At 41.6% G+C, this 23,799-nt stretch overlaps 3 protein-coding genes across 5 annotated transcripts in view; 1 reads left to right on the top strand and 2 right to left on the bottom strand.

The window, feature by feature from the left end:
* Positions 1–19,800, top strand: part of ACAD11 (acyl-CoA dehydrogenase family member 11) — a 28,132-nt gene extending 8,332 nt beyond the window's left edge. Inside the window, exons 10-20 of the mRNA XM_085226469.1 lie at positions 356–433; positions 812–950; positions 1,065–1,172; positions 2,338–2,436; positions 13,565–13,631; positions 15,567–15,652; positions 15,859–15,930; positions 16,760–16,914; positions 18,177–18,293; positions 18,751–18,860; positions 19,374–19,800. Of these exons, the coding sequence (XP_085082595.1) occupies positions 356–433; positions 812–950; positions 1,065–1,172; positions 2,338–2,436; positions 13,565–13,631; positions 15,567–15,652; positions 15,859–15,930; positions 16,760–16,914; positions 18,177–18,293; positions 18,751–18,860; positions 19,374–19,488 (1,146 nt within the window). The 3' untranslated portion in view covers positions 19,489–19,800. The remainder of the gene's footprint in view (positions 1–355; positions 434–811; positions 951–1,064; positions 1,173–2,337; positions 2,437–13,564; positions 13,632–15,566; positions 15,653–15,858; positions 15,931–16,759; positions 16,915–18,176; positions 18,294–18,750; positions 18,861–19,373) is intronic.
* On the bottom strand, positions 4,471–9,098 carry ACKR4 (atypical chemokine receptor 4). Its single transcript, XM_010712929.4, has 2 exons — positions 8,893–9,098; positions 4,471–6,462 (listed from the first exon to the last, which is right to left on the bottom strand). Exons 1-2 carry the CDS (start codon positions 8,967–8,969, stop codon positions 5,382–5,384), a joined length of 1,158 nt encoding a protein of 385 aa, XP_010711231.1. The 5' UTR covers positions 8,970–9,098; the 3' UTR covers positions 4,471–5,381.
* DNAJC13 (DnaJ heat shock protein family (Hsp40) member C13) overlaps positions 15,980–23,799 on the bottom strand; it is a 57,601-nt gene continuing 49,781 nt past the window's right edge. For 2 of the 3 annotated variants that reach the window (XM_085226467.1, XM_085226468.1), the window contains one exon: positions 15,980–21,896. In XM_085226467.1, the coding sequence (XP_085082593.1) occupies positions 21,799–21,896 (98 nt within the window). In that variant the 3' untranslated portion in view covers positions 15,980–21,798. The remainder of the gene's footprint in view (positions 21,897–23,799) is intronic. The other variant, XR_014883977.1, reaches the window with a different exon arrangement.

The following is a 23,799-nucleotide window of genomic DNA, read 5'->3' as shown; positions in this document are numbered from 1 at the left end:
GCTTCTATTTGTGGTTTTAATTTCGGGTTCATTTCTCTCATGTAGTACTGTTGGTCAACAGTGGTGTTCATTGTCAGAAAACACTGACCTTCTGCTGTTGTCAGCACATATTAAATGTCTTCAAACCATTTCCATGTATGAAAAAACGTACCGATGATTGGGGTCATCTTCATGGTGCATCTTAAGTCTTGCAAAAGGAAATGATTACAATTATAAAATTTTGCAATGAAACCAACTGCATAATAAGAAGTTGTGCTGAATATTTTATGGTAGTACATTGAGGTTTAGGGGTAGGAAAGAAAACATAATTTGTGTTATAGGTGTTGTTAATTTAAACAAACTTTATTTCTCTTAGGAAATAGCAGAATACTATGCTAAACATGGAAATACTGAGGAAAGATGGAAGAAACCACCAGTGCTTGAGAGGCTGAAGGTATGGGATGGTAAATATTCTTGAGTGCTCTAGCAGTAAAAGAAACAGGCACGGACCTTAAGAAATGTGTGCTGCTGGAGAAGTAATCCCATCTGTGTGGAAAGAAACAGTGAGGAAGCAAAAGGAAAAGAAGAAAGTGTGCAGAAGGAGTTGTGAGACACAAACAAGAGAGGAGAAAAGCAGACGTGAGTTCTGTGAGGTGGACATCTGAACTTTAATTCAAAGCTGTAGCTGTTGAAAATAGCTACTGAGGAAAGCCATCAGATACATTGGACAGCGTGTTAGACATAGGAAGAAAGAAAATGGTCAGCAAGCCAGAATTTCATTGCTGTTTGAAGGTCATTTGCTAATGGTTTTCCCTGCTGATTCTCTGAACAGGAAATGGCCAAAGCAGAAGGTCTGTGGAATCTTTTTCTCCCAGCGGTCAGCGGTCTCAGCCAGCTTGACTATGCACTAATAGCTGAGGAAACAGGGAAACGCTTCTTTGCTCCTGAGATATTCAACTGTCAGGCACCTGGTTAGCAAACACTGTGCCTTAACTATGGCACTGAGAGCATTAAAAACATTGGGCATCTGATGCCTTACCATTTGTGTGTCTCAAGAAATAAACATAACCACTCGTTTCTCCCAGACACTGGAAACATGGAGGTTCTGCACATGTATGGGACTGAAGAGCAAAAGAAAGAGTGGCTGGAGCCCCTTCTAGAAGGGAAGATTAGTTCTTGTTTCTGCATGACAGGTAAGTTTTTGTTCCAGAAGAAAATAAGAGGCAAATGGCAGAAATTTGACAACGACATGTAAAAAGTATAAAATCATAAGTTGTTATGTGTTAGAGGATGCAGCCTGGTCTAATGCCTGACTTAGTAGTTGGCAACCCTGCCTGCAGTGGAGGGGTTGGAATTAAATGATCTTTGAGGTCCCTTCCAACACAAACCATTTTATGATTCTGAGAAATTAATACCGAAATTTCTGTGATATCTGTGATTGTGTTTGAATATGAAGTCATCTCTAGGGTATGAGCACAAAGTGAATCAACCTTGCTGCCCCTCCCTGATAGTTACTGTTTCTCATACTCTACCATATTACAATTTCCATATATTTTCAATTTATTTTTAGTTGTAGTAAAATATATTTTATTGTATGAGCCAGACTTAGAATTTATCCTGGTCTATAATGTGTTTTTGGGTTCTCTGGAAATGTAGGCACAAGTATGGTGATTTTGATAAGTATTGTAGTTTTGTGCTTGCTTTATGTCGGCAGCTCAGCATTATATTCCTGTTTGATCTTCTTGTGGCATCTCTGGAAAAGTGAGCCCTTCATTTAGGAATGTAGCTTTTGAATACATGATGTCAGAATCTTGATCTTCCTGCATCAGCAGGAGTTGAGAAAACTCAGCCTTGCAGAACCAGCTGTCATTGTGTTCACCAAATGGGAGAAGATTCTTTCCCATGAAAGATGATAGCCTTCTCTGTTGCAGATGATAATTGGTGATGCTTTTCTGGCAACTTTATTTCATAATCCATCAGAAAAGTAATTTAAGTTTCTTTATTTTCATTTGAGAAAAGCCTGGGAGAACATAGGCTGAGAAGGATGACTGTTATCTGCAAATAAGTTGGGGGGAGGAAGGATTTAAAACATCTGGAAAAGAAGAAGTCTGTTTACTATAAAGGGAAGTCTGAGTTCAACAACCAGCAAGTTTAAGTTGGCTATGAATAACATGTCATCAGAAAATAGAAAGTTTTTGACCACAGCAGAGTGACGTACTGAAAACAGCATTTTCTGCTGGGAGCAGAACAGTGACGTTGGTTTTAGAGTATATCTAGACCCATGTATTTGTGGTGGTGGTAGTACTACAACTTGAATACTTAACACAGTGGTGTGTGTTGTTTTTTTCTTTAACACAGAACCTGATGTGGCTTCGAGTGATGCTACCAATATGCAATGCAGCATCGAGCGAGATGGCAATAGTTATGTGATTAATGGCAAGAAATGGTGGAGCAGTGGTAAGTACAGAAACACTGCATAGGAATGACTAAATCTGAAATTCTCCCTAAGAGTTGGAATAAATAACTACAAAATCTGAAATGTTGCTCTTCCATTTCTGAATTGGAAAATTTCTTCTTGAGTAAAGGCAGTTGAAGGTAAAACAACGGAAAAAGCAGAATTTGAGGTTTTGGGTCTGTTTTAGAACCTCTTAATTTAGTTCACAGAACAAATGCTGGTATTTTTCTTCAAAGTATACCTCATTCCCTTAGGTGACTTACATGTTTATGGTTGTAGTCTTAAAACTTTGTTTTTATGAAACTGTCTTTGATAGCTTGTGTTTGAAATTTGAGTGTGTTGTGGCATTCCAGTAAACTTTGGCTGATTGTTAATCTGGTTTGTGATGTTGATAGTCTGCTTCTTTGAGGTGATTTTTCTTTTTTAACAAGAAACTTCCCAGAAAAATCAGTAGGTTGAACTATAAGTGCTGAATGTCCCTGACTTTGGAGTACTGTTTTTGGTGTGTGTGTTTGCTTACCAAAACACGAGCGACCTATTCTGAAACATCATCATTCACTGAGAGTTTGGAAGCGAAGTAGATAAACTGAGCCGCTAACTAGAGTGAAATGTGAATATTTCATTTAAGTACCTTTGTGTGGGCCAGCTCCCATGCGTAGATTGACTTGTGCAATACCGAGACTCACCAGAAGATAGGGCTCACTCAGTTTCCTAGCAGTGGAGATCTGGAGACAGAGGGAGGCGTGGTGTCTCAACCTGAAAACATCACTTAGCTGCTTGCTGCTACCCTTGCTCTGGGAAAATATCTTCCAGTAACGAGTTGCAGTTCCTGAGGGGGTAATGGGAAAGTTCTTTCAAAGGTCATGCACAAAATATATTACTGTTTAATTGATTTCACAGAATGGCTTGGCTGAGTTATGTGTGTCATAAGCTGGGGAGGAACTTTTTATAATGGCAGGTAGTGATAGGACAGGGGGAAATAGCTTTAAACTGTGAGAGGGTAGATTTAGATTAGATATTAGAAAGAAACTCTTTCCTGTGAGGAAGGTGAGACACTGGAACAGGTTGCCCGGAGAGGCTGTGGATGCCCCCTCCCTGGAGGCGTCCAGGGCCAGGCTGGATGGGGCTTTGAGCAACCTGGTGTGCAGGGAGGTGTCTGTGCCTATAGTAGGGGGTTTAGAAATGGGTGATCTAGTTGTTTATTTTTTCTCTCAAGTTTGGGTGAACATGCAGACCTTGGATGTTTGGGAATTGCAGGAGCCTGACAGCCTGGTCAGAACATCACTCAGGTGCAGTCACTGTATGTGTGAAAAACGAACATAACTTACTCATACAGGAAGTCCTCTGCGTCATGGAAGGACTGGAGATGATTACTAAGCTTTGTGTGCATGCTTTGCACATTTACAGTAAATCTAGTCTGGTTTAAGCGTATCAGATTGATGATGTGTGCGTAGGCCATGTGTCAAGCATTGCTAATTGCTCCACTGTTCCTCAAAATACTGGACAGAAGTTCTAAAGGCTTTTGTCATCTCAACAGAGAGAAAAAGCTTGTGTTCTTGCCTGTGCTACAGTTGTTTGTTGTCTGTCTTTGTAGAGCTTTTTCTTTCAGTCTACGATTATGTAATTAGGAACATTGTCTGAAAATTAGAGTTCTTGTTGTCTTTCGTAAGCTCTTTATTAGAGCCTGCAGGATGGTTGAAGGCAATATGCTGTAAATAACGCTTTTTTGGTGTGTTTGGAAAGCTAATTTGCCAATGTATTTTAAATCCTCCTAGAGATAAATAGGAAAACTGCAGTTGTTTATTTTTCTTTTTCCCGGAATCTCCAGCCCAGTACCATTGGTGGCAGCAGACAGCTTTTGGTACCCATGAATGGAAAAACTATAGATACCCACCAATCGTGAGTTTGTGTGGAGTCAGAATCCCTCTCATTCACAAAGGAAGTCATTTATCCTTTGATTGATTAAACCCTATGCTGGAGATGCCAGTACCTACTCAAACAAAGCAAAGCATTTAAAAAATGCAAGACAATACATGTTGAGTACTCGTATGTTTTATTGTATCTTTGCATATTTTAGAAGGCTATACCTCCCTATCTCATTATTTTACAAATTCCAACCAAAAATTCCACGCCCTGTGTCTGAAGGTTAACTTTAAAACTTCTTCTTGCATTTCTGCTCATGTTTTGCTTGCATTACCTTGATGTTCATGTTTCATCTTACGTTTACAGAATTCTGGAATGTGCCTCTCGTTGGCCACTGTTGAAGTGGGCTTGTTGAAGTTTAGGGTGAGCAGAAAATGGAGAGATGAAAGATTGGTTTTGGTAGTTGTAGAGCAGGAGTTAGTGTTTCTTGTGGGGAGTGTTTTTATTGCCATATGTTGTGTAAACACATAGAAAATGACTTTTTTTCTTCTCTCAATTCTCAGTTGTGAACTAATATCTCATTTTAAGCTGCAGCTGTGTCTCTGGAGTGAAAACTAGGGAGAAAAAAATGGAAGTGAGTTATTAGTCAAATGCTGTGAAGTTTTACAGAGTAGTTGGAGAAACATAAGATTATTGAATTTTGGTACAAAAGTTCCTGTACTGTCATTTTATTGCTGGTGGTTTCCTTTTCTGTTTTAAATTGGTTGTTTGTGCTGATTTTTCACTACAGAGCAATTTAATATCCTGTTGCTTTTGATTTTGTTTTCTTTTGTTTGCTTTTTTTTTTTATTTTTATTTTTTTAAAGAAATACCTCCTTAATTGTTTCCAGCGCTTTCAGTGTTTTTTTCCTGCCTGGTGCTTAATTTTGATCGTGTTCCATTTTTGAATTTCAGTGTAGTGTCTTAGCTTGTCTGCAGGCTTCAAAATTCATCTGAAAGATGACTTGCAGAGAAACAGCTGTTGAAAATAGCCCCCAGGTTAGTAAGTAATCCCTTTTTTGCTTAAGATAATGAAAGGAACAGTCTATATAGTGAAGCTAATTGTTTCTTCAGTACGGACTTCAGAATTCATAGAGATTTCTTCAGGTACTTCATGCTGTTGTTGTCTCCTCCAGTACCCGTAATTTTTTGCTATTTTCATAACATGCATTTTAAAAGAAGCACCCAGGAAGGCGTACAGAATTGGGTTCAGGCAGGTGTGAAACAGAGCTATGCTCTTGGTGACCTGGAGTGCAATGTCTATGGTTTTACTCGCCTCACAGTCAGTAATCAATAGGTAGATGCTATCTATGGCTCGCCAGAACTTAACGATGTTGTAAGGTAGCTGGGTAATTATGAAAGCAGCCACTACTGCCAGCAGAACCATGAAGGGTCTAGATTTCTTAGCGTTTGCAGATCTAAAGATTGCCCGAGCAGTAACTGAATAGCAGGTCACCATTACTAGGAAAGGAAGCAGAAACTCCAGGATAACTTCTAGGATCTGAATGGTTGCTTTTAAAAGTGTTTCCATGTTCGCTGGAAATATAGGAAGGCATTCATTCCTATTGTTGTGTCTCATGACTTGGTTAAATATCAGTTCAGGGATGCTGAGCAGTATGGCAGCCAGCCAGACACAGAGGCAGGTAACGCTGCAGTGCTTTCCAGCTCTTCTGCGACGTTGGGATTCAGAGGTAGCCCTGTATCTGTCCACACTGATACAGGCCAGGAACAGCATGCTAGAGCTGAAATTCATGGTGTAAAGGGAAGAAGTGAGCTTGCACATTGAGTTTCCAAGTTCCCATCCCTGCACTGCGTTTGTAGCCCAAAAGGGAAGTGTAAAGAGCAAGAGCAAATCAGCAATGGCTAGGTGCATGATGTACACATCTGTCTTGGTCTTTGGTTTCTTGCAGTAGGCATAAATTGCAACCACTAATGAATTTCCAGCAACTCCAACAGTGAAAGTCAATGCATACAACACGGGGAGGAATACTTTCATGAATTTTCTTACATCTTCTTTTTCGCAGAGAAACTCGTATGTGTTGTAATCTATATCAGAGTTGAGGTAATGCTCATCGTCCTCAATCCAGTAATCGGTTGAGTTGTTCACGCTCCAGCCCATGGCAAAGCTGAAAGCCAAACAAAAAGAAAAAGAGGAGGGGCAGGGTTGGGAAGTCATCAAAGAAATAATACAGGCTTCAAGTTTTAAAACTCGGTATGTATAACACAGCTGTCCTAGGGAGTCAGTTCCTGAATGGCTGTGGAACAGACTGCGTTTAGTCTGCTCCTACAGATCAAAGCAGTGTGGGTACCCTGAATCTTGCTGCTGGAGACAGCTCACGATGGTATGCACCCAAAGGAATCCTACCACATACAAAACTGCCCACAAGCACCCAAACAGTTCTCAACTTCAGCTGTTTTTTCAAGTCCTATCTCATGATAAATTCATTTTGTAAACACTCAGGCTGTATCCTCACTGCCTGTTTAAGACTGAAGTTTAAATGTTCTCATCTTCACTCTTCAGCAAGTCATGTCCTACATATTTTTCTTCAATAGTAGCTGTGTTCTCTAAGTGATTAGCTGAACTTCTTTCAGTTGTAAACTACAGTACTGCAGTGCCACATTCCCTGGAAATAAATGGCATTAAGATTTCTTCATGGCAGTAGCAAAGAGCTGCTGAGGATGAAAATCACATGGCCCTTTCGCATCTCCTGCAGTGTCTCTGAATTTGAGGTCAGTGTTAGAAGAAAACAGATGCTTGTCAGATATTCTGCACAAAAAAATATTTTTAATGTGTTCTGTTTGCCAGGAAAAAAAGCTACTGGCTGATGTCATATTCAGGAACGCAGATTGATTAAACAGACAGAAATGAATAATTTCTGTTCTTGATATTTCTTTCAATACTTGAAGGGATCAGAAGGGGGTGCATCTGTTTACGAGGGTAGTTAGTGATAGGACAAGGGGGAATGGTTTTAAACTGAGAGAGGGGAGGTTTAGGTTAGATATTAGGAGGAGGTTTTTCACACAGAGGGTGGTGATGCACTGGAACAGGTTGCCCAAGGAGGTTGTGGATGCCCCATCCCTGGAGGCATTCAAGGCCAGGCTGGATGTGGCTCTGGGCAGCCTGGTCTGCTGGTTGGTGACCCTGCATATAGCAGGGGTGTGAAACTAGGTGATCTTTGTAGTCCTTTTCAACCCAGGCCATTCTATGATTCTATGAGTTATATATGGATGCATATATTCAGTGAATCTGCTATATATACTTTATAAACTGCTTCAGATGGCAATTAACTGTTTGGTTTGGCTTTCACTCTTAATGACTTTGGATTTTTTTTTTTGCTAACATTTCAAAACACTTTCCATTAAACTTTAAACAATGATTACTCTCAGTTTAAGGCTTGCAGTCTGTCGTGTACTGCTGCCTAACTGAAGTGTGCGGAATGGGAAGTCATGGAATTCTGTTCCTTAGTTTGGCAAGGGTTACCTATTGTGTGCCTGACAGTGTCTGTTAGCAGGAATTTTCAGCAGGGGTAATCATTTGCAACTTTATAGTACTTTGAGGAGAGATTCAGACATCAGCTGTGAATGTCTCTTTTTTTAGTAGAAGACTACAGGGCAAGTTTAATCCTCTTAGGCAAGGCTAGAAGAAAAATAAAACTTTAATTGAAAAGCTTGGGCTGTAATCTAAACTGTTACTGCAGAACCTATCTGGGAATACTTAATCAAATTGGATCACAGGCAGATTTTCTTGAAGGCAAAATGATAAACATTTTGGTGCAAACTTTCAGAAGTCTGGGTATCACAAAGCACTTTGGCTGTGACAGGGAGCTTGCTCTGCTGCCCGATGTGATTTTGGCTGACTGGACTTCGTGATGGAAAGAGATATGTAGTGTTCAGCTGTTGATACTTCTCTCTTAAAAATAAAGTCATGTTTTGGCTAGCATACTTCTTCATATTTGTCACTCCTGCTTGTGTTGTTGCTCAGGCATAAAGCACTGCCGTCCTGTGGAGCTGCTGAGCAGCAGTGGAAGGGACTTCGCCTCTGTCCCGTGCAGTGCTCTGAGTGGGATTCCTTATAAGATCAAAGCAGTCTGGGTCTGCTGAATCTTACAGTTGTAGACGCCTCAGGATGTTGTGCACAGAAAGGAATATTCTCACATACAAGGAATGTTACCATGCACAAAACTGCCCACAAATACCCAAAACTTTGGCTGCTTTTTCAAGTATTGTTTTCTAGGAGATACAGGTTTCTTAACAGACAGCACGGCATGGTATTATTCCATCCTTCCATTTAGATACAGATTCAGTGTTTCTGTCTGTTTAAACTTGATGTGGGATTGTACAAGCACATATGGAATGAAGTTAATATTCCCAGTTTAAACAGATGTTCTTCCTTAATGCATTGAGCAGTAACCTGTCTGACCAAAATAACTGAATTTTAACATTGGAAATGACATCTATCTGTAAAGCTGACCTAAGTAAGAGTAAAACCTAGCTTTTCTACTTGTAAATATATTACACTTGGCATACAGAGCAGTAAGAAATAAAGCAGAACTAACCTTTTGTCAGCAGGCTGGTAGGAGATGTTGTAAGTGAGATGTGCTTCAGTGGAATGGTCTGAGTTGGTCCAACGCATTACATTTAGTCGTCAAGCACCACTCCCTCCATCTGGAAGGCAGTTGCACTTTCGTTTTGACTTGCCAGTTTAAAAAAAAAATAACAACAACAACAACAAATCCTGTTTTCCTTGGAACCTTTCCTATTGAACTCTCACGTTTCCTATTTTCCTTCCTGTTCAACCCTGAATGCAATGTTCTCTGGAATGTCTATGCTCTTTTCCTATTTCTCAACATTGTCCAGATATGCTTCACGTAATCAAAAGGCTTTTAACAAATTACATGTTTAAAATGTGAAGAGGAGAAAAAAGAGGAGAGATCTGTCCGGAGCAGCTGCCAGCAGGGAGTCACTGTATTGTTTCATCAGAACAGTACTGTGCTTTAGATGGCCACCTGTAGAAGGATTTAAGAGAGCCTTATATACTGTGTTTTAATAACAACCAAAAGATAAGTTTGCTTTTTGCGAGACAGAGGAGTTTTCTCATTCATTATTGTGCTGTGGACAAAAGCAGGAGTATGATAGCTAGAGGGTATCAAAGAAGTGTTAAGGATCAACCAGTATGTGAGCAGATAGCCCTGCAGCCTGCGGGTGTTCTCAGGGCCTTGGATGTTGCCAGTCAGGCTCATAATCAAGTCACCATTTGGTAATGTTTTTTATAGGAACTGTAGGCAAGGCAGGTGTTGCAGAAGAAAAATAAACAATGCTGTTTCCTCTGAGGCAATGTTTCTTCTGCTTTTGGTGTATTTGCCTGTGTTATAAAGCGTTGATACTTTTACAGGAAAGGAAGGATGGAAGGGTTCTGAGCTTTGCATGCATACATTCGTGCTTTTGCACTGAGGTGCGGACTTACGTGTGCTAAGAATTCCTAAGAAGGCTGGATCTTGCTTAGATTTTCATGATCTGTACAGTTCAAGTTGGTTTCTTGTGCGAGAATTACCCTGTGCAGAGAGTGTCAAGAGTCCCTCGTGATTTCCCAGAGTTTTTATTCTATTTGGATTTTCCTGTATCCTTGTGAGTTTCAGTAAATGCAATATTGATGTCGAACAGCACGGAGAGATGTTAGGCAGACCACAAGTCAGGTTTTGCTTTTTGCCATGCTGGCTAAGTCGACCCACTTGCTGTGGCTGAATCAGTCATTAATCTGATTTTTGAGTATTTTGGAACATGGGAAAGGAAAAGTTCTTTATTCTGGTCAGCAAAGAATGTAACAGGCAGATTCTTAGAGCTTTATTTGCATTCACAACAGAAAAGAAGAATAGTTTGGGAGAGGAATTAAAAGCTAAAGAAAGAATTCTGCAGTGTTTTTGCATAGTTCTGTAGTTTCCATCTTGAGCTGTCATAGCAGTGTGGTGTTTCCCCACAGCAGTAGATAAGGATATTTGGGTTGCTTCCACCGTGTCTGCTTCTTGCAACTTGTGTCATTGCTTAAGAGGCCTGGCTGTATCTCTTTAAAATAAGTGAATCTCCCAGTTCTCTGGAATTATCTTTGTCTTAATATTGTCTCCATCAAGATAGAGTTATCATGGTAGAACTGAGAAAGCTCCTAGGGTATAGGAGATGGAGGAGAGGGAAGGAAACATTGCTAAACTGCAGCTGCCTTCACTGGCGCCATCAGAGACTATGAACTCAGGCTGGGAGAAAGTAGTGGCCACGCTCAGTGCAGAACTGAGTCGCCTCTGCTGATTTTCTGCAGATCCCCCGCGCTGTCTGTCTTCCTGTTTCCTTGAGGGCCCATTATAAACTTTACCATAAGTGAGTTGGGTGTCCAGCAGTGTTACCTGGAGAGAACTGTAGGACTGCAAGTGTGCCAGAAAGTAGAAAATACCTCTTGGGAGGGAGGTCCTTTTGTATCCATTGGAAGATCTCACTGAGGGCAACCAGTACCACACTGCCATCTACCTGACATCTCGCAGGACAGTCTGAATCGTCTGTTCATCTGTGCCTTTCTAGGAAGTTGCCAAGCCAATAAATATCACACACTGGAACAGGTTGCCCAAGGAGGCTGTGGATGCCCCATCCCTGGAGGCATTCAAGGCCAGGCTGGATGTGGCTCTGGGCAGCCTGGTCTGCTGGTTGGTGACCCTGCACATAGCAGGGGGGGCTGAAACTAAGTGATCTTTGTGGTCCTTTTCAACCCAGACCATTCAGTGATTCTATGATCTTTGGCTGGGAAGGGTAACCCAGCAGGCTTATCAGTGCAGCAGCCAGCATGACAAAAGTCATAGGTATTCTGAATATTCAGATTGTCCTTAGTCTTCCTAGCCAAACATTTGAAGGCTGGACACTGAAAAATGGTAACTAGCTTATGAAACCAGGCTATATAGCAGCTTTTTAAAGTAAAGTCTGCTGCTGTTCGTGTCTATGCTACATTCAGCATTCTCTACCTAGAAGAATCCATATGCAAGTTGATTTTTTGAAGGTCAGTATTTTGAGTATCTTATGCCCTCTGATAACAGTGATTAGGCAACTGGTAGGATTCTGATCAACCCCCGGAGTGCATTTTTAAATATCCCTGTCTTTGCCTACGCGAATGTCTGAAGGGTTTGAAAATACAAAACGTTGCTGAAACTTGCAGTGTCTCCAAATGTAGCAGTGTTGTGGTATAAAAGCTGTGGACAGGTTGTGCGGAACTACGCTTAAAACTCACCTAACATTCCTCTTATTTCTGCTTGTTGAATTGTTTCTTGCAAAACTACTGCTAATTCCTGCCAAAAGGACAGGCGTCTCTGCCTCTTACCCCATCCTCCTGCAGCTTCTTGGAATTCCATAAAAATGAACGTTTGAATGCCATTTATAAATGAGGGATTTATTCCATCCAGGCAGTCTGCATTTTTTCAAAGCGATGCAGTCTTTTAGAGACCTACAGTGCACCAGGACTTCAGAGTTGGATAAATAGCTCTGAGAAGTGGGAATGGCCAGGAAGCTGTCTTCCTTTCCTGTGCACGGATGGATGAAAAGTTCATTTGAAACTTACTGGTGCTGCTTGAGAACTTCTTGCCAGACGTCTCCTTCTCAGTGAACTCCTCTCTAAGTTCAACTTCTGCTTTTTTTTTTTTTCTGTTTGTTTTTACATAAAAAGGAAGAATTCTGCCCTTTTTGAAGCAGGGATATAACTTGACGATAGTTTACAAAACTGTTTATGTTGTGATTCCGGAAAATAACCTTTGTTGTAAACCAAGATAAATGTGGTTTAACCACATATGCAATTCTGTGGGGAAAAAAGACAAATACTGCTCATGAATACAGCATTTCTCCTTTTATGGTGCTATGCTGCAAGGTGTATGTTGTGTTATTTAGGGGCTCACTGCCTGCTTGTTGTATTTGTCCAGAGGAGTCAACTATCTGAGATTCTACTGAGTTGATTGATCCCCTCCCATGCCAGCTTTTCAGTGCATTGGTGTAGTGCAGCCTGTAGGCCACAAATAACTGTGCTTTGAGGACAGTGGATGAAGAGCATATTGCAGAAGAGGAAGGCAAACAACCAGCAGTCTGGCCCTCGGAGTTTGGTAGAATGAAAGAAATCTCTCTTCCCACTCCCTGCCCATCACAGCGGTGGTTCTCACAAGGGAGCAGCTCATCTCACAGCCAGCTGATTGCACTGTGTAGACTGGAGGCTCCCAGATCCAGTGAGAACAGCTGCCAGAGAAGCTACAAAGCCTTCTTTGTTTCTGGCATCAAAACACCTGAAGTTGGCATGTGCCAAATCTTTGAATCTCTGTGGAGCTTGCCATCTCCCTTGTGATAGAGATAAAAGTGCTGCTGATAGTTACGTATGTCAAGTATAATCCTGCCTTTCTTTCCCTTTGTTGCCTGTGTGAGACCTTGAAAGGAATGAGAGCGTGCTTTGGTACAAGGAAACTTTTAAGGAAAAAAATAGTGGGATCATATCTTTTAGAATTATGGCACTTTAATCAATGGCCAAATCTTTTTGGACTTGTACAGTAGAATGGTGCAGAGATGCATATTGGTAGCTTGAAATGCTGCCAAATTATTTTCAGATAACTATTTACAATGAGATCTTTTTTGAAGCACAAACTAAAATCATTTGCATAAGGGGGAGCAAAATCCTAATTCCAGAGCTGCTGAAGTAATAGCAAAGTTGTCAGTGGTGGCCTTGAGTAGTCTTATTTGCACAACTCAGTGGCTGTCATGGGGTTGACATTTCATTCCCATACAGCTCCTCCAGTCTTCATAGCTTTAAGAAGTTTTGTTTTTGAAATGGCAGCGTCACAGCTTCAGGTTTGCTTTTGTGTCATACGTTAAGCTGTAATGCAGACAGAAGTAAATAGGTTCAAGTTCCTTCTTGTTCACTTTTCTTCAGAAAAGATGGTGGAGCTCAACCCCGGAGGGTTTGGATATTTGGCTTTTGGTTTTCTCCTCCCCACAAGTTGACTCCCTTTTTCATATTAAGCAATAGGATGGATTTTGTTACTGTCTGATTAAGATGGATTTTGTTACTTACTGTCTGATTACTCAGAGTATAAACACAGAAGTAGATTGCATGCTTTTGTTCCTGTAGCACGAAAGGAAATATTTGTCCATACGAAGCTGCATTTGATTGTACACTGAGATTTTTATATTAAAAACTATTTCTGTGTTTGTGACTTTTTTAAGGTGCTGGGAACCCCAGCTGCAAAGTTGCAATTGTAATGGGCAAGACCAAGAACTCCTCAGCATCCAGGTAAGGTTTCTTAGGAAGTTCAAAGAGCTGCCTATAATTTGTTTTCAGGAGGTGTCACTGCTTATAAAAGCTTTAGATGCAGTAGCATTAATTGCTTTGATCGGTTGGTTGGATGTGGCTGTGACTTGCAGAGGACTTCTGAACCCTTGGCTGTGTTTAGCTAAAAATACAGATGACCAAGATCCTGATTTTTTTTTTTTTATTTTATTTTTTGGTCAGCTCTGATGACTGAAACCTCCAGATCTGTTCACCAACTTGCACCAAATGCATCCCTTCCATTGCACTCACTGTAGTGCTTGTGCAGCTGTGTGATGGATTGGATCAGGAAATTCTTAGAGTTTGGAGGAGCCCCAGGGGTCATGCAGGCCAGTTCCTGGCTCCATGCAGGGCCACCCAAAATCATTCCTTTGAATGTTGCCTCTCATTCTCACATGCTAAATCCTTGTATTTGGGGCAGAATGTGTGTGTTAGCTTATGAGAAGAGTTTATGATGTGAATGCACCTGACGCATTCTAGAATGTTGCATTCTTTCAACAGAACCATGCTCCCTTTTTTGCCTTTCAATTTGCAGTTTCTCACATCTCAGGCTTACAGTTTACTTTCTAAGTGTGATTTATGAAAGCAGTTAACAAGAACTGCTTGCTTAAACAATAATAAAACCAAAACCTTTCAGAATTTTCCTGAGCAGAATGAGTACATGAGACATATCAGAGACCTACTAAGGTTACTAACTTAGTTATTCAAAAAAAATTATCTCCAGATATAAAAAGTTTGAAACATGGGGATGTTTCTATGAAGTTATGTGTAGTGACACCATCGCACATCTTTAATCAGACCTTCAGATTGCATTCCTATATCATAGAGTCATAGAATGGTTTGGGTTGGAAGGGATTTAAGATCATCTGGTTCCAACCCCCTGCTATAGGCAGGGACACTTCCCTGTACACCAGGTTTCTCAAAGCCCCATCCAGCCTGGCCTTGAATGCTTCCAGGGAGGGGGCATCCACAGCCCTGCTGGGCCCTGTTCCAGTGTCTCACCACCCTCACAGTAAAGAATTTCTTCCTAATATCTAGTCTAAATCCAGTTTAAAGCCATCTCCCCATTGTGTAGCTGAATATATGTGAATACAATATTCACTTCTTTCTGTTTCAAGTAAATAATGCAGTGTATCTTGTTCAGCTGTTCGTTAGTGCCACGCTAAAACTGCCACTTGCAAAAAAATAAGCCATGTGTAAAACACTTTGCAACTGGGCCTGCTGAAATCGTGCAGCTTGTAGCACATACAACTGGAAACGTTTATGTCTCTATGTTGGATCATAGCCCAAATTCCAGTGATTATCAGAAATTTTTGGATGTGTTTAGGCTCCCTTTGGAAATAAGCATTGTTTGTTTTCCAGCATCCAGGGTGGGTTGTCCAGCAGCCGTGCGACCTGTGACATCTGCTGGGCTATCTGGAAGCTGCACAAAGGGTGATGGAGGGAATGACATGATGCACTTTCTAGAGCTGGAGCTCAGGGACTCAGGAGGTCACCTCTAGTCCTGTGTGACCCTCCTTAAATGTCCTGGAGGCATTTAAACATGAGGATTACTTTCCTGAACTATAGGCAAGCTAAAATCAGGATGATGATAAACATGTTCTGAGAATGAAGAAGGAAGGCTGGGGGAGGAAATGGGCTGTATGAGACAGAAGCAGATTGCAGAGGTGACAGAGGGAATAGCTTTTCATTCAAGGTACGTTAGGTGGCAGTGGTATATTTGGTGGTCCACCCATGTGCCATGCTACTACATGCAGACAGGATGGCTGCAATATGCAGAAGTAAATGTCAACATGTATGCAATTGCTAAATTGAGGGTAAAAAATAAAAAAAGCGAGGGAATAGGACAGAGAGGAGGCTAAAAATTGACCACAAGACGTACTTTCTGTCTTGACGCAGGTACAGGCAGCACAGCATGATCATTGTCCCCATGGACACCCCAGGAGTGAGGCTGATACGACCGCTCTCAGTGTTTGGCTACACGGGTAGGTGATAGGAGTTGCTGACTGTACATCTGTTACTGTTAGCCATCCCAGAGCTGTAGTAATACTAACCAGTGTTGTGTATGAAACAGACCAGTAAAATGCGTGTAGAGAAAGCATTAGGAATTGTAAGGCCTCTCGTTTTGCTTTCTTTAAGCACAGACATTATCCTCCTTCATTTTATCCTGCTGTTTTCTCTATACCTGTAGATGAGATCCACGGAGGACATTTTGAGGTACATTTTAATGATGTACGAGTGCCTGTCTCCAATATAATACTGGGTGAGTTTCAATATTAATTGCTCCTTAATACGTACAGCAACAAAGCAAATTTACAAAAACAGTGGTTTATTTTGTGAATTACCAGAAATTAATATAAACATGTAAGGAGGATTCCTTAGATAAGGTGTGTCCAGCTGTGGTTGGCAGTCTGCCTGCTGCTTGGATCTAACTTGCTGAGAGCAAAAGGGTGACTGAAGGAAGAACGTAGCTGTAGCAGTTGTGCAAAAGTCAGTGCCTGGATGTGGGGCAAAGCAGAAAGTGTTGATGATGTTCTTTCCCCCAAACCAGTCTTCGTGGACTTCACTTTTTAAAAAAAGAGCTTTCTGCTGCAGTCTGTGGCCGTCCAAGTCTGGGTAGCTGCAGATTTAGAGGAACTGAAAGAAAAATGCAAGAGAGCAGGCCAACAATGTGACCTTCTGCAGGGAGAGCTTTTTTCTAGTTCTCTCCATTGGAAAATGACAATTTAAATAGTTTTCTCTTTTTAAAAATACTTTTATTGCACCGAAAGAACTTTCTTTAGCAGCTCTTGGACTTGGAAATCCCAAAGTCTTCCCTTAGCTTCTCATATTTTTCAGTGTGAGATTAACATTTAAATTATACCAAGTAAATCAAACCCTCTCAGCAACCATCTTAGGGTGATCTTTGTGCTGTGAATAGTATTAACAATGGGTCAGTGTAGATGTAGATAAACAAGCACAACACTTACACAAAATAAACTTCAAAGTTTAATTCTAGCTCTGCTGCTGTGTAGACACTTCTGTTCTGAGCCATAGATCACTTCAAGCAGAAATCAAGGGATCTGCCTCTGACTGTTTTTCTTTCCACCCAGGTGAGGGAAGGGGGTTTGAGATAGCACAAGGTCGGCTCGGGCCAGGCCGCATTCATCACTGCATGAGGTCCATTGGTGCAGCCGAAACTGCTTTAGAGATCTTGTGCCAGCGTGCAGCACAAAGAGAGACTTTTGGGAAGAAATTGTACCACCACGTAAGCATGTTTTCACCTTCTCTATTCATATCTATTCCAGACATCACCTTTTGTTTTACCCATATCTGGAGTTGAAATACTGTTGCACAAGAGTGTGCTCGCTATCTTTTATCAATAGGAATAAGAAGTTGGCACTTTGTTTTTAAGAATCATCAGCTTTTAAAAGTTGGTTTATTGCATTTCAAGTGTTCCTCAATCTTACCCAGCAGCTGGGATGACTATTGGAAAGAAACTATTGGAAAGAAACAAGTGAAGGCAATGGAAAGAGGAAGCTGAGACACTGTCTGGCACAGCTTATAAAAAAACTTGCGCAGACCCAGAGGGAGTAATCTTACACGTACATTTTCCAGTCATATCATTGCCAAGCCTGCCTTTGCTACCAAAATGAAAACTGGATGAGGCACCCTCTGCATTTCTCAGAAGTTCAGCACAGGCAGCACCTTAGGGCAGGACACAGCTGCAGAACTGAAGCAGGTTCTCCCCAGCTGAGAGGAGAAGCTGTTGGCTGTCTGCAGTGACAGGCTGACCATCACCTCCACCCTGCCCCTGTGGAAGTGACAGCCCTGGGAGCTGGCAGCAGGAGGGAGCGTCTGAAATCCTGCACAGGGGTTCAGACCACCTTTGCTGCTATAAGCCAAGCCCCAAGACCTTGCATTGAAGTGAGTGCTGTGCCTGCCAAGGCAGCAACATTCACACTCCAGCCAGGAGCATGCCTGAAGCTGGCTCAGGCTCCCAAATGGCTTTTTACTGACAAGCATCACATGAGCAATGCACTATGTGGGCTGCACAGGGAAATGAGCTAAGAGCAGGGAGGGGCTGCTAAGAGCATATTACAAGCAATCGTCGTGTATTTCATCTTAGTTTGGCTCAAGGGAGCTACTGCTGGATCACCGTGAAGATAAATGCAGCAGGCACAACCCTGCAGCTGTTTGCCTGCACGTGTAACACACCACCACCACTAGCTTAGGAAAAACAGAACTGAATTCTCTCTTCCCAAATTTTTGTATACTAGGGCATGTCACACAGGGAAGTGATTGTGAGTTGTGGTGGCAAGTGAGGGAAAGCAAGCCAGCTTGAAAGGCTTCAAGAAGAGAGGTAGCAGGCAGTGGGGATGGACACAGAAGCGGGAGTGGATCTGGAGTCTCTAAATGACTGAGCAATGTGGGTGTCTTCCTTAGGGCAGGCTTAAGCTGACCAGGCAGAAGGCATTAAATGACTTTCTGCCTCTTTTTTCTCAATTTTTTTGTTTTTTGTCTCTGCAGGAAGTTATTGCCCACTGGATCGCTGAGTGCCGCCTTAGCATAGAACAAGCTCGACTGCTTACCCTGAAAACAGCCAGCAAGATTGACACGTTGGGCAACAGAAAAGCTAGGAAAGAAGTAAGTTGGTTTTTTTTTTTGGCAGCCTTGGCCTAGGACCTGTGAGATGCAATACCTGCACATTTTCAGGAGATAACTAGTTGAAATTAAGTGAAAACATATTGCTGAAAGTCTGCCTAATCATAGAGTACAGCTTCATGTTGCAATAGTAACTGTTAGGATGTGCTTTTGTTTCTCCTACTGAGAGTGTATGAAACACTCAGCTTAAAGACTTCAACCTGGTGAGATGTATTTGAAAACTAAAGCAGTTTAAGTATGGCTCAGTCATCTTAGCACACCAGCATAGTTCTGCATGGCTGTCCCTTCTCGAGACTTTCTTGGAACAGGAATGGGAACAGCACAGCTCTCATTCAGTCCTCCAGGAGACTGTTCTATCTGATACCAGTTTTCAGTAGAACTGTTAGGTAAACATATTAATAACAGTTTCATAAATGAATAAGTTCTCCTCTGCCTACAGATAGCCATGACCAAAGTGGTTGTGCCTCGAGCTGTGCTTAAAGTGATTGACTGTGCAATCCAAGTGTGTGGTGGAGCTGGAGTTTCCCAGGATTTTCCTTTGGCTTCTATGTGAGTAAGGAAGACTTATCTCTGCTGTCTGAGGGCTCTTTTAAAGATAAGGTAATGGTGTAATTCCAGTACATGTTTGTTTTTACCTCAAGTAACCAGAAGTCATGGGCTGTACACCCACATGCACAAACTGAATTTTATAATTAAATGGCCTTGCTTTATCCCAACAACAATAATAACCAAACAACCTACCCCAAAATAGCTAAAAAACCCACACACATAGCTGCCAAGGACACTAAACTACTTCTGATGTGCAGCATAGAGAAGCTGTTTCTAAAGCTCAGTTTAATCCCTTGTGCATGCCTTGGGGTGAAGCCTTCAGAATTTCCAGTACATGCATCTCAACTCTGCCAGAAGATTTCAGCTGCAACATCTCCCATGCAATGGCTCTTTTGATAAGACTCCAAAGAACATGATTATATCAAAATTAGATCTGAGAATTCCCACTGCCAGACCGGTTCGCTTTTGCAGCAGGGCTCAAACTCAGCCCCTAATTCAGATCTCCCTGCACAGGTTTGCATACATTCGGACCTTACGTGTGGCAGATGGGCCTGATGAAGTTCATCTGTCAACAATTGCAAGGTGGGAACTACTTGATCAATCAAAGAAGCTAACTGCAAAAATCTGATGTCAGCATAAAGCCCTCTCAGGTGGATGGGGGTCTTAGAAAAGATGACCCTGCTCAGTACAATTCTGTTTAAGCTAAAAGTGAATGAATACAAAATTCTGATTCCAGCTTGAAGCAATAAGTCTTCTCAACCTTTACTCATAATTATTGCACTTACTAATTACTACATTTTTTTATTTTTTTATTATTATTATTATTATTTTTTTTTTTTTTACAATCCCACACCTGAAGGAAGGGCATATGTAAAACAAATAAAGAGCAGGATGTTCCTGGGTTCTTTATAACACTGAATAAAATCTATTTTCTAAAAGGCTTAAAGTGCTTTATTTGCTCTGAGCCAAAGCACTATAACTTTTTATCGTCATGTCAAAGCAACATAAACTTCATTACTGATCAGATGACATAGAAATGCCTTTCTTCCTCTTTCCGGAACATGGCTTCAGTCCAGTCCTCTTTCCTCACCCCTTCTTACTCCCTTCCTTTTCACTGAACATTACATTCAGTCCTTCTCCCTCCCCCCCCACCAAGTCAGGGGTAGTGCAGTGCAAGACAGAGCTAGGACACAGCAGATCGTCTGTAGCTGTTTCTTACTTTGAACAAAGTTATCTCCTCCCTTTTCTCCTTCTAGGCACTCTTTTAGTCTTCCGTTGCATCCTGCCTTGTGCATCCTCAAACCTCCTCCGGGCTTCAGCTCTTAAAGATATCTGAGCGTAGGTGGCACTTTCCCCTCTGAAAGGCTGAATTTTGACTGGGACTAATGCTGACTTGCACAGGGCAGTTCATGGCCACTGCACTCAAACCCAGCTCTGGTATTTTGTGTCCCTCTGTGAAGTTCTCAGAGATCACAGTTCCTCATTAACAAACCACTTTTGTCACAAGTTACTTACAACACAACTCATCAATACAACAGAACCAAGCAGAGAATACTGCACCATCAGTAGTTCTGTTTTCTACAAAGGTAGGGCTTTTCAGCTTATACAGGACTGATCAACAACTAACAACTAACCAAGATAACAAGTGTTGTCTTTCTGCATTACCAACCAACCTGATATGAGAGCTCAGAGAGCACACACAACTGCCAGGCTTAAGGTCAGAACTTGCTGCAGTCTCATCCTGAAGACCAAACCAAACTCTGTGAGCGGTCACCTGAAAAGTGTTCTAGCAAAAGCTGCTCAACTCAGAGTAGTACAAAGGCAAAGTATTTGCAGCTGGAAGCTTCCTGCAAATAAGTTTCTTCATATCAATTCATTACATCTGAAAAATAAGAGATGAGAGCTCCTGTCAAACAGTCAAATAACAACCTACATTTCCATTTGTCTTGGTTTCCTCTTGCTTCCTGCCAAGAACATTTCCTCAGGAGTTAAGAATGTCCACAAGTCAGTTGCTGAAGTGCATTTCAAATATGAAAACCTACACTGTTCTGGTTTAGGAGTTCTGCTCCAGAGAGTCAAAACCTCACATTTGTCCAAGCAAGAATTGCCAGGAACCCAGTTTAGCCACACTCTGTAAGGCCTCTGACCACCCTGACTTTCCCATGCCCTCAAAGAACTGCTACATAAGAACACCACTTTTATCTCATTAACAAGGCTCTTAATTCCCTTTATTTTAAAATTTTATGTACATATGAATGATCTGTATAATGTACACTCAAATATAGAAAGTTTTTATATACTGGATAATGTATAGAACATTTCACAATTACACTAATCTCTTACATAACATGTCAACTTGAAGTTTTTTGCTGAAGCTTTTTCAGTTTGGTAAAGCCAGTTATACATACGAATGTCTAATGCTGTTTGATCTCAGGGAAATAATGTTAATGATTAAGGACATCAGTGAACCAGTACAGGGACAAACCCTTTGGAAGTCATGTTCAGTGGGGAGTGATCGTGTCTGGCTGGGAAAAGAAGGGATGCCTTTTTAGTGAGGGTTGGTGAGGTCAAAGTGATTTTAGCCCAATTCCTGTAGACTGTAGCTCAACTCCAGTCATGCTATGTCATAAAATATAAAAACTAGGAAAGTTTGATTCACAGTCTTGTAAACAAATACAAAGGAACAAAATGTGCTTACGTACAACAAGAAAAAATTCTTGTGTACCCATTTCAGCTGATCCACAGAGTGCTTTCTTACGTTGCAGTGTGATAGAGTCACCGACAACTTTTTCCTAAAAAACAGTCATAGAAAAAGGAATAACACTGTCATTAAACACTTGGAAAGGCAGTAATTTCACTTCAACATCTTGGAGGAAAACACAGTTCCTCATCACTGGCCAGTCTGCCTTTGTGTCTCTTTGATGAGAGATTCTAGTCCTTAGCTGCTATCTCCCACTTCGTTGTCTACCGGGGGTGGTATGTTGGGCATTACAGATGACGTCGTCCCTGCAGTAAGGTAACCAGCAACTCCAGGGCCTTTTGGAAAGAAAACACAACACCAGTGGTTAGTTTCAGTTCTGAAAAGTGATAAAACAGCCTAATTTTAGACTCTGTGATCTTTGCACGTCCCTTCAAACAGAGACATTCTATTCTAATTCCCCCTGGTAACACAGATATGCATAATCCAAGTCAACCTAACAAGCATTTGAAAGTTTTCTTTTGGATTCTTTGGAGTCTAGGGACTCGAGGTGTTAAGGCAGTAGTTCTCTCAGTCTTTAGGTGGGGTAGCCTGCATAAAGCATTCTCAGGCTCACTCAGTAGGTTAAAAAAAAAAACAAAAAAAAAACAACAAACAAACAACGGCATTATCCATCTCATCTTCCTCATCTTCCACCACAGAAGGGGCAGTAAAGAGGAGGTGGATTTCGTTCACCATGGAGAGAAAACACTGCAGAACTGAAATGCCTTCGGGCACAAGCTCTACTACTAGGAAGGATTTCCCAGGCACCTGTGGGAAACGGAAGCACAACGTGCTGCTGCATTATGGCCAGGCAGAACTGCCCTGCACTTCTTTAGAGCAGTTCCTTGTGCCATTGCTTAAAAACTCAGCTTCGCACTGCAGCCATAGCTCCCCACCTCTTCCCCCCCCCCCCCCCAAAAGCTCACAGTTAACACTTAGTCATAAGGAAACATAACATACAGTGAAAACTTGTGCTGCAACATGAGGTGTTTTAACAGTGATTCTTATCAGATTAACAACTGTAGAAAACTGCCAAATCTCAATGTGTTTTTTCATCAGTAAGTGACTGACCTGCTATCAGACCACCAGCATACAATGCAGATCTTTGACACAGTAAGTTCTGCTTGCTCCTTTGCTCTCCCCATAAATCATCCTCTCTGATTTCTCCTCTATTTCCTCCCTTCATTCCCCACCCTCCCTTCCCACACTACAACAAGGAGCCAGAAGACCAGAGCATGGTTTATCTCAACACAAAACAGTCTTACGCTGCTGCTGCAAAAGCAGGAGAATGAAGCAAGCAGCATTACTGCTAAGGTGATCCCTGCCTTTGGAAAGGAACTTTGCAGCACCTCAGTGGCACCTGCAGACAGAGCCAGACCCACTCATAAACAGCCCAGTGCAACAGTTCCACCAGTGCTCCTGTCCCTCAAGCTTTTCCATTACTTATTATTTTCCATACTTCAGGAGTTCAGTTCATAATACCAGCAGGAATCAGCACCTGCAGTTTTCAGTTGCCTACTGCTGTGTGCAGAGAGAAGGCAGGTTGTCAGTGCTTATGCAGTCTGGGAACACGTGTTAATTCTGTGGCATGCATCTGTTACTTGGAACGCAGCAAATGCAGCATGCATTTTGCAAGACGGTATCTACCTGCTTTAGAGAGCTACACAGAAGTTAGCAAGCTGCCTGGCAGAGCAGATCTAAAGCCCACTTCTCAGGTGAAGGGGACTGCTGCCAGTTAGAAGGGAAGGAGAAGAGACACCTGAGGGAAGAGAAATAAGCAAGGGAAGTTTCAAGGGAAGTGCAAATAGCAAAGCAATTTGAAGCAAAGGCAGAATACAAGGTGAAGCAGGTTCAAAAATAAAGCCTGTAGTTTGGTTTCCATCTGTGGTTTGCATTTGTACAGCATCTTTGTTCTGTATTTGCAAGCAGTTAAACATTAAGCAATCTAAATGCAGCACAGTTTAGAGAGCCACACTGCCCCCAGTCTGAAGCCTGACAATTTCTGGTAGGAGCTTCAGCCAGGCTTTACTTCACATTTTTAATTCACAGTATTTAAGAAATACCACAGAATTCAGCACCAACCACATGACATGTTCAGTTATTCTTTGTCAAAGTGGCATTAAATAGTAGTGATGCAATATACAGTAAATTTCTGCAAGAATCAGTGAACTCTTGTTCAGAGCTAAAGTATTCTTTTGT

This window comes from Meleagris gallopavo, chromosome 6 (genome assembly GCF_905368555.1).
Source record: "Meleagris gallopavo chromosome 6, MGAL_WU_HG_1.1, whole genome shotgun sequence".
In the NCBI taxonomy this organism is placed as follows: domain Eukaryota; kingdom Metazoa; phylum Chordata; class Aves; order Galliformes; family Phasianidae; genus Meleagris; species Meleagris gallopavo.
Note: the sequence above shows the minus strand (reverse complement) of the source record. Positions and strands in the feature narration are given on the sequence as shown.

What these genes read in the sequence shown, in the direction of transcription:
- ACKR4 (XM_010712929.4), bottom strand. Translation starts at nt 8,969, where the DNA reads ATGCGTTGGACCAACTCAGACCATTCCACTGAAGCACATCTCACTTAC. An exon ending in TACCAGCCTGCTGACAAAAG is followed by an intron (nt 6,463 to 8,892) that starts GTTAGTTCTGCT and finishes TTTGGCTTTCAG; the next exon opens with CTTTGCCATGGGCTGGAGCG.